We start from the raw sequence: 14,621 nt of genomic DNA, 5'->3' as shown, positions 1-14,621 counted from the left end.
TTTCCTGGCAGAGGTTGACAGCTGACTGGCTGATTGATACAGAGTAGTCCACCCCACCCCTTCCTTCTGAGGCGCTGACCTATTCAATGGTAATGGCTCCCTTTGTGTGGGGAGGTCTTTGTTCCAGCCGCTGGAGAGAAAAGTAATAACCCAGGAGGGTGACAAAAGGCCTGGGCTCTGATTCTGAGCTGAGCCAGAGAAACACGACATTCCTGGATGACCCATAAGCTGTACAGATATGACTTTGGACATTACAGCATTGTTCTTTTCATACAGGTTGCTCTGTACAGTGGTACGACTCTGGGGTCTGCAGACCAAGGGGATGCAGAGCTGCACTCTAAGGCAGCCTTTCCCATTATTGTATAATGAAGTGTCATTGCAGACAAGACAGTAAAGCAGTCCATTTTACCATGAGTTTACTGTGGATGAGTCACCGGTTATTAGGCTCTCCCGCAGTAAAAGGTAAACAAGCATTTGCATAGCCAATAGATCTCGCCTTTAAGACTTTAAAAGTATTTAGGCATTGAACAGGTGGCGCCGCTCTGTTTAGAAAGAGAGGGGGTTGAGGTAGTGGAAGGAGAGAGGACTGAGGCAGAGAAAGGAGAGAGGAGGGAGAAAAGCCTTAATTACAATACTCACTGCTAAAGGCAGCCCTCAATGCTGCAGCAAGACTGTTAACAGGAATGAGGCGCTTTGACTATATCACACCATCAGTTAAGTCCCTATAGTGGCTTCCAGTCAAAGCTAGGATCATCCTCAAGATAGCCTGCCTGACACACACAGCCTGGCACTATGGTACTCCCGAGTATCTATCCTGAAATTTTATTAGGAGGCAGTCGCTGTCTTAAAAGCACAAACTCCCTCATACTAGAGCCAGTGAGATTTAGGAAATCACTGACACCAGCTTGAGCTTTCTCCGTTTCGCCTCCCAAGTTATGGAGAACTCTACCACCAAAGACTCTGCTGAACCCATCAACCAGGGTTTTCAAAAGTGAGACCAAAGGGATTTTATTTGATAGATTCAGCCTGGGCTGAATTGACCTGGAGTCAGCAATGTAACCAAACTGCAACACTTGGTTCTCTACACCATAAGCCGGCAGTGTCATAGCAGGTAAACCATGATCAGACCATGAGAGCAATGATCCTAGTAGTGTTGATTCAACATACTCCCCATAAGGTGTGGGCGGACAAAGTTATCTTCCATATCAATAAGGTACTCATGTTGTTTTTGTAAGATGTATGTTACAGCAACTGCCTTTGCTCTGTACAGCGCTCTGATACATTTGGGTCATGCTTGTGATTTATAAACCTCTCTAAATAAATAAATGAATACAGTCCTGGACTTGTGGAAACTACAGAAGGAAGACGGCCTTGCTGCTTGAGGCCTTCCTTGATCCCCAGAGGACTACCTGGCTGCTTGAGGCCTGCCCTGCTTTCTAAGATTAGAGACTGGAGCTGCTCCTCTCATCCCAGGCTACCTGGATGACGCCAAGGATCAGTTGGCTGACCTTGTTCTGAGCTACAGGGACACAAAAAGCTCAGTCTTCCCTGCAACTGCTCAGCTGACCTGCTATGATTAAACCTACAGCGGGACCGGCTGTCCTCTGCTGTAGTGAGTTCTTGATCCCCTCAGGTCTAGGATCCTTGGCTGGCATTAGCAGAGCGCCTACTGTGAAGAATTGAGAAATCCTGAAGTTCTCCTCCACCCTGAACTTGACACTTCATGCTGGGCTTTAAGAAGGTAACTTTTTCATGGGGTAACCTGGTCCCTGTATCCTCCATATGTATCTTGTGCTCTATTGTGGCCAGCCTGAACTTTTACACTGCCTAACATTACCAGATGACTGCAAGTGGCACTTTGTTCAATTTTATTTGCTATACGTACCTATAACATTGAAATTGCGTATCTCCAGTTCTACAGATTGATTTTTTGTGTGTCATTTTGGTCTAATTTTGTTATTTGTAAAAATGTAAAATATTGTACAATAATGGCTTCGGAGTTTTGTGTATAGTGTTTTAATTTTATTACTGTTTCTGTGCTGCATAAATACTTTGCACAGGGCTTCTAAATTACTTCTGTACCAAGATGCCAGAGGGTTAAGCACAGGTTAATTTAGTGACTTTTTGGTTCACCCTCATAAAGATTATGATTTTTGCCTGAGTGAGGCTTCCCCCCTCCCCTCAAGTAATAATAATAAAGTAAGCTTATAAAGAGCATGGTTACACTGACTAGTGTGTCCCCACGCTACAGCCCATCGTCCTGTCTGTTGCAGTAAGTATTTCCCAATTTCTTACAAATGCAATTTCTTGTATTTTCGGGACCACTGTCATAAGGTCCTTTATTTAATAACAATTTAGGGAATCCTTCAATAGCTTGACTGTGTATATGAGAACAATAGATAGCATCACCTGCAGCTTTCTTAATTGAAGTGCCTTAATACCAGAAATTGGCATACCTTCACGATTTCCCTGTCGCTACAAACTAAAAAATGCTCACTCTTCTTCTTAAGGCTCTATTAAGGGTTTCCACGTCAGGGAGTGCTGCTATCATGAGACTACATTTTTTTATTCAATTTGTTACCAGCCTTCCTAAGATTAGGGTTCAAGTTTAATCCTTGCTTGAAGTGTGCAGTGAACACATCGCTTTAGAAGGTTTTGCAAAACTAATGCCTTCATTTAGAGCAGGCAGAGGTTTTGAATGCTTCATGAAAATGTGTGCCGATTTTTATTGATGCTGTAAAATTGGTTGGGTGGGTATATATTCAACAAATGATATTTATTTTTGAGACTGCTTATAAACACCACTGTGATTAAGAATAAAGGTAGTCATGACATCTGATTTGTTTTTTCTTCATGGGCAAAAGGTGGACTCTGAGGAGCCTGTGTTTGAAGCAGTCATAAACTGGGTGAAGCACTCAAAGAAGGAGAGGGAGGAGTCTCTGCCGGACCTCCTTCAGTATGTGCGCATACCACTTCTCACTCCCAGATATATCACTGATGTCATTGATGTGGAGGTACTTTCTTAAACAAATTCTGCATGTGAATGCTTTTTTGTAGGCTTCATAAGAATTGTGATGACTTTCAAAGGTGCAATTAAAGCCTTAACCCCTTCTACGCTCATGACGAGCTCAGCTCGTCATGAGTTACGCCTCTCGTACGCTCATGACGAGCTGAGCTCGTCATGTAACGCGGTTTTCCGCAAAAGTCAGCGCACAGCGGGAAAACCGCTAGCGCGCATGCGGTTAATGATGACTTTCTAACACTTCAATAAAAAGGCTCATTCAACCTCTAGCAAAACTGATTGCGTTCTAAAATGCTAGACATCTCTGCTCAGCAGGGCTCCTACTTTCACACATCCCACACACAGAATCTGATCCGGAGGGTCAGCCTTTCATCAACATTTCTCCTAAAGTTTGCAACAACTTGCCGCTACACATCAGAGCCTTCTCCTCCTATCTTCCTGAGATCTGCAAGAAGCTGAAGTCTTGGATCTTTGAAAAGCCCTCATCCTTCCCACACCATAATCAGTGGTACACACTTCTCAGCGCTAGAATACCCACCCAAGTGATAATAGGCTCTTACAAATTTACATAACATGACATCAGAGGTTACCTGCAGTAGGCCAGTTCCTGTATGTCATTTGTGATCTATTATGCATCCTCTGTGACATATTATTCAGTTGATCTTGTCACAACACCAGCAATTGCTTTGGCTGCTGATATTTAAGAATCGGCAACCGATATGGGTAGCCATAACCTATTTCACTTTGAAGTAGAAGCCGACCCAGAGTTGAGCTTCCAATACAAACTGCATCCTGCTTCTGTTGCAAACTGTAACATTCCCCTGTTTTTGGTGGGAAATATGATATAGAACGGAATAAATGATTGATGTCCTGTCGTAAGAGCCAGTACGATTGCTTTTGAGATCAATGATTGTCTAGTAGGTCACGGCTCTCTGAGGCAGAGTTCTGATATGAAGTTAAACTATTATATCAGATAGAGACATCTAGCCGCAGATTCCTTAACTTAGAATATCCCCATGCATCAGACTGGAACCAGAAAACCTTTTCCCCAGCAATGGGGGGAGGGCAGGGTCTCCGTCCTGACGTCCACGGAAGTGACGTCAACGGAGCCATATAAACCCCCCTCGGCGTGCTGTCATCAGTTTTCTTCTTTTCCGTGTCTCAACACGGATCTGGAGAAGCGGTTACCTCTGGCCTGTTTTTGTTTTCAGGCCTTCTCCATGCCTTTTGGCGTTAGGGAACATTGTGCGATGCCCTTGGGCTGCAAGGCGTGTGTGACCTGTAAGCGGCAGATGTCGGCGACGGATCCACACGCTATCTGTACCTGGTGCTTGGGAGAGCACCACGACTCTGAGGAGTGCGACGCCTGACGGCAACTGAAGCCGAAGTCCCTGCAGGAATGTTGTATGAAGTTGTTGTCCGCCTGCATTTCCCGTTTGGAGTCCTCACGCCGCAGGTCTTCCCCTGGTGCTGGTGCGTTGGGTCAGGACCGGTCACGGAGACATTCCCACAGAAGTCGTTCACCTGGCGCAGGTAAACACAGGAAAAAGTCACGGAGGTCGTCGACCCCACATAAACGTGACGTCAACCGCAGCTCCCGGTCTCCACCGGGCATGGACCCTGAGGAGTCGACCTACCCACCATTTCCTGGGGCTGGGGCGACTAGGATCCAGATGGAGGCCTATTCTCTTGCCTTTTTGGCCATCATTGGGTCACCCCCTCTCCCTGGCGCACCTTCGGGCCCCACAGAGGGGGTAGGGACTCAGATCGGGACCACGGCGGCAGGTTCGCCCTCTGCGCTGGTCGAGTACCCTGACTCCAGCGTCGGTGTGACATCAGGACACGGCCAGGAGGGGTCGACGTATTTGCACGTCCAATCCTGCTGTGCCATCCTCGCACAACCCTGTGAGGCTCCTTGCGCCAACGCCGGCTGAGGCGCAGCGCCAGTCTCGACTCTGAGTTGACTCCGTTCCTCTCTGCAGGTTCCCATCGCGGTGGCAGTCGACGCGGAGCAGACGATGATCCTTCAGGGGTCGTCGACGTCGAGTCAACGCCGTCTCGATGTTGATCGCCACTGTTGTCATCCCCGGCTGTTCCTCGGTTGGTGGAGGATGAGGAGGTCGGAAATGAGGAGGCCCTGTGGGTTTGCCACCCCCAGGGTTGTTTTGCTGTCCCTCGGGGCCAGAACCCATGCCCTGGCAGGGCCTTGGTTGTCCTCGGGCTATGGAACACACACGGCTTGCAGGACGGATTAGCCTCCTGCCGTCCCCTATGGATGACTTGTTGTCGCCACCCAGGATGGCCATGGTGGCTAGTGCGGCGTTTGCGAGTCTGCCCTCTGATCCCTTGTTGGATCTACTACACCACGGCGTTATGGAAGTGGAACCTATGTTGCCTTTTGGTGAGCTGTTGTACGACACTCTTCTTGTGACTTGGGCGATACCCTCCTCGGGGGAGCCGGTGAATTGTGCTATTGCACATCACCATCGTCCCGCTCTGGATGACCCTGTCTGTGTGTCCCTCCATCCTCGGGCTCAAGGGCTGGTAGTCCAGGTGGCCTCAGTTTCACTGCCTTCTGCCCAACCTCCGTTACTCCGTCCCACTTGGGAGTCTTGATGGTTGGAGTTGTGTGGACGCTATATTTTTGCGTCCACAAGTGCAGGCCTTAGATCCCTGAACACGTCGTGCGTGTTTGCATGGGCTACTTCGGCCCTTTGGGACTCGTTCGAGCGCCTACTTCCCTCTCTTCCAGAGGATCCTCGGACTGACCTGGATGGGTTGGTACGTGATGGCCCGGACATGACCCAGTTTTCCATTCGGTGGGCCATGGATACCATTGATTCTGTGGGTCGGGCTATGGCCAGATCAGTTGCTTTCCATCGCCATGCCTGGTTGCGCGATGACTGTTTCCCTGCCAATGTTCAGGAACGTCTAGGAATTTGCCCTTTGATGGGGTCACCCTGTTCGACAGACATGCTGACTCAGCAGTTTAACGTCTCATGTCTGGGTTTCCATGACTTCCGTGGTTTCTAGTCCTTGTTGCAGACTTTGACTTTTAGTTGCAGTATTGTCACTGCTTTTTCTGATATCCGTCTCTGAGTTCAAGACGTTATTTCCAGGACGGACTGTACAGCTATTTTGCCGTTTTTTTGGCCGCCTTTTGCTGCAGCTGGCCAGCTGTTTCTGCATTTCTTTTTGAGTCCTCTGCCTACGAGCTCATCTCAAGAGGTGTTCCTTGCTTTTATAGGGATGTGCCATACCCTATGTGGGTACTCTTTGGCTATTGTATAGCTATTCCGCCTTGCACAGGAAGTTTTGATGGCTCCTGTGGAGTCTCTTTTGAATACTTCTCTACTGTTGTAGGACATCCCCTCTGGTGAGACCCACGGGGTTGGTACGGCTCTCTCCTAGGGTTTCTGCGCTGTCATCTACGGTTGCCCTAGCTTACTTCTGCCTCTGTGGAGGCACACCTCCCCAAAGTATTGTTGAGTTTCTGCCACGCCTAGCTCTCCCCGGCGTGTTCTTTCAGCTTTTGCTGTGCTTTTCTGCCTGTGTTGCCTGTTTTGGATGTAGGCACGTGTCCCTTGGGGGCTTATTGCTCTGTTCTGTGTGGATTCGACGTGTGTACACACAGGATATGTTCGCTGTCACTGGGTGCCGGCGGTGTTCCTTCCGTCTCTAAATTGGCTGTGTTCTATTCTGGTTTGCCTAAGGGCACGTCCCTGCTGTGCGTTATCTTGTTCCCTATTTCTGTGTGCACTTCCCTGTCAGGGACTCTGGTCCCTTTCCTTGCCCTAGTATTCGGGGGGGGGGGGGGGGGGGGAGATATTTCCCCTCTCTCTCTCCCCCGGCCTTTGCCGGTTTCCCTTCTCGCCGTTTGTACCTCTGGGTAGCTGTGGTTTTCACAGTACACTCTATCTCCTTGTGTGTATCCTATCATCCACATGCCTGTATCTCCTGGTAGTCATGACTCTGTATATCTCTGTATGGTGATATCTGTCCACTCCCATTTAACTTTTTGGCATCCACTGTGGTGTATGTTCAGTGGGTATGCTCTGACGATGTCATACTATCTTTTCCCTTTTTCTGGGAGTCTGTCTCTAGCGGATCCATGGGATCTGGTGCTCAGTTTCACTTCTTTTTGCAGAAGTTTCTAAACTTTCTTCCATTATGCACTGCCCTTTCTGGTTCTGTCTCCTTTTGTCCCTGTCTGGACGAGGGTGGTCTCATACCATCCTCTGACGGATTGTGGTGCCTTTGCCTCCCCTTCTTTATGCTCCCTTACATGGCTTCATAGGCCTGGTGTCAGCCGTGCTGCCACTGCTGTTCCGACCGTGATTAGTCTATGTTATTGACGGATAAGTTCTCTTGGAACTTGGTGGGTTTCGGTCGCAGACCCTCCTCCAATGTGGAATAGCTTTGGGGTGTGGCTAAGGACTCTGCGGCTAGATGTCTCTATCAGATGAACAAGTTACTTACCTTTGGTAACAATGTATCTGATAGAGACATGGTCTAGCCGCAGATTCCTTTACGCCCACCCATTCTTTCCGCTCTTCGAAGACCTTTCCACGTGACGTTCTGCCACCTCGCCTCCTTACAGGTGGCCTTGGCCTTCCTGAGGGGTGCTCTAGTTCACCTACGTCCGGGGCAAGGTGTGTCATTCTGTTTTGGGCACAATGGCTCCCCACCCATTCTCTTTTTTTGGGTGGCTAGGTTCCGTGCTTTTCAGTGTTTCTCCACCGGGGTTCTTCCAGCATGGAGATTCTCATGTTTTCCTACACTATTTGACTATCCTACAGTTCATGGGTCATTGTGGGGGGTGTGGTGACCATTCTATGTGGATGTTCACTTCTGGCCACTTACCATGATCATGTTGTTCCAGTGCTGTGGTCCTTTTCAGTTACATCCTGTGGTAACAGACTATCTTTCATACAGTTCCATCCTGTGGTTGCAAACTGTCTTTTGTTTGTCATGTCATTCATTTCCACTGCCGTTGCCTCTTAGAGGGGGCATGGCTCTTCGATTTGGTGGGACATTTCATGGAGCGGGTGCTCTGTTCGCTCCTTTCAGTCCGTTAAAGTGTTGAGTACTTTTTCAACATGGTGTTGTTTCTCGTTCTCTGATTTCTTATTGTTGGTGTTTCAAAGGTTTTTGCTCCTTTTTCGGCACACTGATCCTATACTCTTGCAGTTTTTGTAGTGCCTCCGCGTTGTGGCGTGGAAAAGTTTCACAGTAGAAAACTGATGTCAGCACGCCGAGGGGGGTTTATATGGCTCCATTGACGTCACTAACGTGGATGATGTCAGGATGGAGCCAGACGCTGCCGCTTCCCGGCGTGCAGAGGTACTGCTGGGGAAAAAGATTTCCGGATCCAGTCTGACGCCTGGGGATATTCTAAATTAAGGAATCTGCGGCTAGACTGTGTCTCTACCAGATACACCTTTACCGGAGGTAAGTAACTCGTTCATCTGTGCACACTTGGTTCTCAGTATTTAAATAACTAACCAAATACAAAACAGCTGTTAAGTAACCTTACATTTTCATACATCAACGCTCGTATGTTGCCACAAACAAAGCAGTAGAGGAAGTTACACACCACACTTTTTGATCCTCTAAATGACATTATGGCATCACAGGAAGCGACCTAACACAACCTTTTCCTATATTCCTAGGTTTCTTTGTAAACAACCTGCTGAAAACTCCAAGCTGCAGTTAACAAAGCAATGCACAGTTTCTTTGTGCAGGAACCTTATGGTAGCAATGAAATTTGAGAAAATAATATATAATTACCAAATGTTTACTAGCAAATATCAAAGGGAAATGAATCGCTCTAAGTAATCTCAAACTTTCTCTTAATAATTACCCTTTTGTCTCTTTTGTAGTTGTTTTGTAGAGTTCATGCTGTTTTGGATGATTTATGTTAGTAGCAGATAGTGGGCCAAAAGGGAGCAGTGTGTAGCAGAGGACTGAAAAAAACAGAAAATAGGTTTGAAAAATACAATCCTTTATATTTACAGTGAGATGTCTTGTACATCGAGATTGCACATTTCACTACTTCTTGCCACAAACGGAGTCCCTTCTTAATTACTAGTATTGCCCTGGCGCTATCAATCTGTGTTGCCCTTTAATTTGTTGCCTGTGCTGCATTTGCAAGGGCAAGGGCGGCCTGTGAGAGAGGCTGTCACTCCCCTTTTTGCCAATGCTACAGTGATTTTAAAACTATTGATTCTGTATTTGCACCTACTTTTTAATCTTTTAACTACTTGGTGATTATACTAGGGGGCGTTTGAGGTCTGGTTCCTACCTGCGGGTGTTGGTGCTCTGTCTTTCTGCCTTCCCGCCCCGAAGCGGCAGCCAGTGCCATTGCGCTGAGGGCGGGGAAGGTCCGAGCCACACTTCCGCTTTCCTCGTGGGGCAGGTCACCGGACTAGTCTGGGGAGGAGGGCCATAAATTGTGCATGCCTGAGCGAACGACGCGCAGCATCAAGGGCGGCCTGTGAGAGACGCTGTCACTCCCTTTTTTGATTCTGTACTTGCACCTACTTTTTAACCTTTTAACTACTTGGTGGTTTTACTAGGGGGCGTTTGAGGTCTGGTTCCTACCTGCATGTGTAGGTGCTCTGTCTTTCTGCCTTCCCGCCCCGGTCCAACGCTGCAGCCAGTGCCGTTGCGCGGAGGGCGGGGAAGGTCTAAGCCACACTTCTGCTTTCCTCGTGGGGTAGGGCAGCGGTCTAGTCTGGGGAGGAGTGCCATAAATTGCACATGCCTGAGCGGGCGCTATACTAAATTGATGTTGATTTGACATTTGAATCTGCATTTGGATGATCCATCTAACAATTAAGCACAGGATGTCCGTCGGGCATTAGCAGATCTTCACCTAATGCTCAAATCAGACTCTCCTACCCACCAACTTGGCCATCTATTGGATCCGATCTTTGCCAACTGGGAAGCCTTATATATTAAACCCCTGACTCCGGTTCTGTGGTCTGATCATTTTATTGTCTCTTTTGAGATTATGCAGCCTCAGCTTGCCGTACTACATAAAATGGGCACCACCAAACCGATTAGGAGATGGGCTAAGTTCTCTACATTTAGCTTTAATATGGCCCTTCAGAAGGGCGGGCTGCCTGGGGGCATTGATATTGTGTCGACATGTGATGCACTTGATAAACGCATCCTGGAGGCACTGGATAGTACGGCTCCCTGGTCCTCGAGAGCATCAGGCAGGCTCAGTAGCAATGAACTTAGAACGGCTAAATCAGCTTGTAAGCGTCTCGAGAGAGCCTGGAGGAGGTAGTTTGATGTTCCGACAAAAACTGAATAAAGATCTACCCTAAAAAAATACCATACTATGATTAGGAAGGCACGGGCCACTTATTACAGCAACAGGATTGAAACAGCTGAGAACTCTTCTAAAGAACTTTTTTCTATTTTTAAAGAGATCACGTCGTTAGCAAGAGTCACTGCTCCTGACAGGAGTTCAGTTGAGTCCTGCATCAGGATAGCGGATTTCTTTGCTGAGAAAGTAGGTAGGATTTATGCTACTTTGCCTATCTCATCTCAACAGGGATGCGTCAGTAGCAAAGGGGTATCCAGGATTCCAGAGGCGGATTACCTCTGTGATATTGTAGTCCCCAGTGTGGACACACTCAAAGCAGTAGCCATCGGTATTAAGTCCGGCCCATCTAGAGATCCGGCCTCCCCTAAGATCTTGAGTGGGAGTCTCACCGTATTAGAACCTTACATCAGACATCTTCTAGAGCTCTCTTTCTCATCAGGAGTCGTCCCAAAAAAGATGGAAAGAGGCTATTGTCATTCCCTTAAAAAAGAAATCTAATATTAGCATAAGTCAGCTGGATAATCTTCACCCCATTTCCCTCCTGCCTTACTTTGCACAGGTAGCAGTGAAGGTGGTTAACACTCAACTGAGTGCGCACACTAATAATTACAACCTTCTCCACCCTAAACAATGTGGTTTCCATGCCACCTATTCTACAGAATCGGCTCTGCTTTTATCTACTGAGCTTATTCGTAGACAGGTAGATGCAGGACAGACGGCGGCTCTAGTCCTCCTAGATCTTAGTGCCGCTTTTTTTTTTGTGTTGAAATTTTTTTATTAGATATTTTAAGATAAAAGTACAGATTTGACACTGTTGCCCATCACACGCTATTACTGCGCCTCAGAGAAGGCGGAGTAGACGGTAAAGCGATGGAATGGTTAAGTTCCTTTTTACGTGACCGCTGTTTTCCGGTGTCACAGAAACCTTTCCTCTCAAAGTGTCAGGCTGGACCAAGGGGTCCCACAAGGCTCCATACTTAGCCCCACTCTCTTTAATCTGTACATTGCCACTCTGGCAGAGATTGTAGAGAGGTTTGGAGTTAGTGTGGTGTCATATGCTGATGGCACACAACTTGTAGTGACCCTGACCCAAGATTCTGAAGAGGCAACACAGAATTGTTCAATGTGTCTTGAAGAGTTGGCGTCCTGGATGGCCTCTAATTGCCTGAAACTTAATGGTAATAAAACAGAGGTTTTAGTCATAGGCAATGCCCACTTGATCTGGTCCTCTGCTTGGTGGCCCCAAACATTGGGCCAGACCCCTTCCCCTAAGGACCAGGTGAAGAACTTGGGGATATGGCTGGACACCAAATTGTCCTTTGAGACTCACACGAGGCGAGTGACCGGGAACTGTGTGGGGTCAAACGCAGGCTCCGGAAGACCCTAGATCAGGGGTCTCCAACCTTTTCTGTAGTGAGAGCTACTTGTGATATTGTGAAAATCGTCGTGAGCTACTTAAGGACAAGCAACTCACGCATTGATCGCTTTTTTATCAATGTGCTTGTTATCTTGTGTGTTTTAGCTGCTGATGTGTTCAGAATCATCCCTGTTGTCAGCACATCATAAAGTCTTCTTGATAATAAGGTTTTTATTGCATGTCATCCATGTCAAATCCCCAGCACATGACACCAGTTTGATTTCATTGGAGCTGAAAGATGGACTGCTGCCACAGTACAGCCAGTGCACAGACCGGGTTTATTCTCATTATCAAGAACTAAGTTCAAGTGATGGGACATAAACCAATTTCGAGGGGGGGAATACGTTTCCAAATGAGCACAAAACCATACTTCATTCAGGCTCCTAATCTGAAAGTTTTTTACATCAACTTTTCAGAAAACGTGAAGGATAGAATGTTTTTACTGCAGGCTGTTAAAACAGCAGAGCAGCAAAATATCAGTTGTCAAGTGTAGAACATTACTGAAATAACAAGGCCTAAGTATCAATGATAAGGCTTTTACTGCAGGTCATACATGTCAAATGCCCAGGTCAGCACATAATGCCATTTTGATTTCATAGGTGCTGAAAGATGGGCTGCTGCCGTAGTACAAACAGCGCACAGACAGGGCTTATTCTCATGATCATGAACTTAAAGTTCAAGTGATGGGACATAAACCAGATTCGACTTCAATATGTTTCCAAATGAGCACAAAACTGTACTTTATGCAGGCTCCTAATCTGAAACTTTTCAGAAAACATGAATGATCGAATTTCTAACTGCAGACAGAAAAGCAAAATATTACTCATAGAGTGTGGAACATTAATGAAATAACCGGGCCTAAACACTTTCTTTTACATAGCCATACCGTTTACTTTGCTTGGCGCTCTGTTTCCTGTGGTCAAGGTCACTCGGATTTTTATCCTACTTAAATCTGTGCTCCAGACATCGGCATCAATGAGGGAGTTTTTCACTCAACACATTTTCTTTTCCGTCCAGAATGTACACACGGGCCTGCCATCGCTGCTTTTGAGTTGTGCAACACACAGAGCACCACTTATTTCAGGCCATTAAAAGTTAGGAAATCCTCTGAAAACACATATAGGTTTTTTTTAAGGCAGGATTAAGTGAAACGCAGTGTTTGGACCGTTATTGAACGGTATCCTATTGAAGGCTGCCATACTAGGTTCATTACGAGCAGTTGGGTCATTTGTAATAAATGACTTGCAGAAATATGGCAATCTACATGCAAAAAACGTGACGTGCTAGATAAAGTTTAGCACCACCTTTGCTCTGCAGGAACCAGAAGAAACCACTACAGCCCCGATTGGCTAAGTTACGTCAATCTGCGCAACTGGTGAGGGGGAACGTCACCTAAAAAAAGGCCTAAATGCTATAACAACGTTGATAGGCTACAAAATTCTGTCCTTACCGGCGCAAGCTACTCATGGGGCCCTGGCGAGCTACTGGTAGCTCGCGATCGACCGGTTGGAGACTCCTGCCCTAGATGTATTCCCAGTGTCAGCAAGAAATATGATGGTCCACGCCCTTGTGACATCGCGTTTGGACTATGGGAATGTTTTGTATCTAGGCGCCAACATCAAGTGTGTTCAGAGACTCCAGCACATCCAGAATGCGGCTGCACGTCTTGTTTTAATGATCCATAAGCGAGCTTCATCCAGGAAGGCTCTTGCTTCCCTGCACTGGCTTTTGGTGAAGAAACATGTTCTGTTTAAAGCTATGTGTATCAGTCACCGTATTTTGCAGAAGGGCCCCTCCTATCTGCATGATCTCCTTACCTCGTAAGCTCCCACGCGAGATCTAAGATCTAGCAGAACGGTCCGGTACGCATACCAATCATCAGAAGAGCCAGGATGGGCAGACGCTCTTTTAGTTTCTTAGCGGCCTCCTACTGGAACAAGCTCCCAATGGGGCTCTGGCTGGAATCATCGGAGACGATCTTTAGGAAAAAGCTCAAGACGTGGCTTTTTCCATCTGATAACTCCATTGTCTGACTTTATTCACTGTTACGTTTGCCTGGCACCGGATCTTGTCGCAGCGCGGGGACGCACTAGCTAGTGCAACCAGGCGCTTTATAAACTTAATTTGATTGATTGATTGATTGATTGCATTACACATCTGAATTTTGCTTCTCATTTTCAGTTATAGTCCAGTCCCAGCTGCCTCCAGTGAATGCTCAAAGGAGAACCGTATTTTTCACCAGGCCCTTATAATGTTCCAACACTTAACTAGGTAGTGCAGGGAGGAATGCTCCCCCCTTAGCCATTAGGTGTCTGGATTCTGAGCTGTGCTTTCGCAAAGCCATTAAAACCTAGCTCTTTCAGCTTTGACCTTTCAAATGCTTGACCTTACCTGGTCACTGTTTTGCTGTGCATACTCTTCCTCATAGTGCTGGGATGCCTGCGGGTCGCCATGCGCTCTCCTATTCCCATACCATATCCAAGCATAAAACATGGCATCATGATGTGGGTGAATTAATGGAAAACAAAAACTGATTAATCACATTGGAGGAATCCAAATCATGGATACCCAATTTAAAGGAAAGCCAGTTTTAAGGAAATAAAAAAAAGTTACATTAAACTTGGGTGGAGTTTAGGACTACTGCGTTTTTTGTGCGGAGGGATGGGTAAGGTTTAGGGTGATTAGGTGTTCTAGGGGCAGGAATAATTGACGCTCGTCATCGAAAAGGATTTTGAGGGTTCATAGATGGGTGGAGGGTAGAGGTGGTGAGGAGTTTTTAAGATTCACGGATGAGTGGTGTTTAGGTGTGTGAGGAGTTTTAGGGTTTATGGATGGATGGGTGG

General features: G+C 46.9%; 1 protein-coding gene across 2 annotated transcripts in view; it reads left to right on the top strand.

Annotated features, from left to right (window-relative positions):
- The window catches only part of KLHL12 (kelch like family member 12), a 557,433-nt gene that overhangs the window by 226,810 nt on the left and 316,002 nt on the right, over positions 1–14,621 (top strand). For both annotated transcript variants that reach the window (XM_078644106.1, XM_078644107.1), the window contains exon 5: positions 2,865–3,014. In XM_078644106.1, the coding sequence (XP_078500232.1) occupies positions 2,865–3,014 (150 nt within the window). The remainder of the gene's footprint in view (positions 1–2,864; positions 3,015–14,621) is intronic.

This window comes from Lissotriton helveticus, chromosome 5_1 (genome assembly GCF_964261635.1).
Source record: "Lissotriton helveticus chromosome 5_1, aLisHel1.1, whole genome shotgun sequence".
NCBI lineage: Eukaryota > Metazoa > Chordata > Amphibia > Caudata > Salamandridae > Lissotriton > Lissotriton helveticus.
This window is presented reverse-complemented; position numbering and strand designations above follow the sequence as displayed.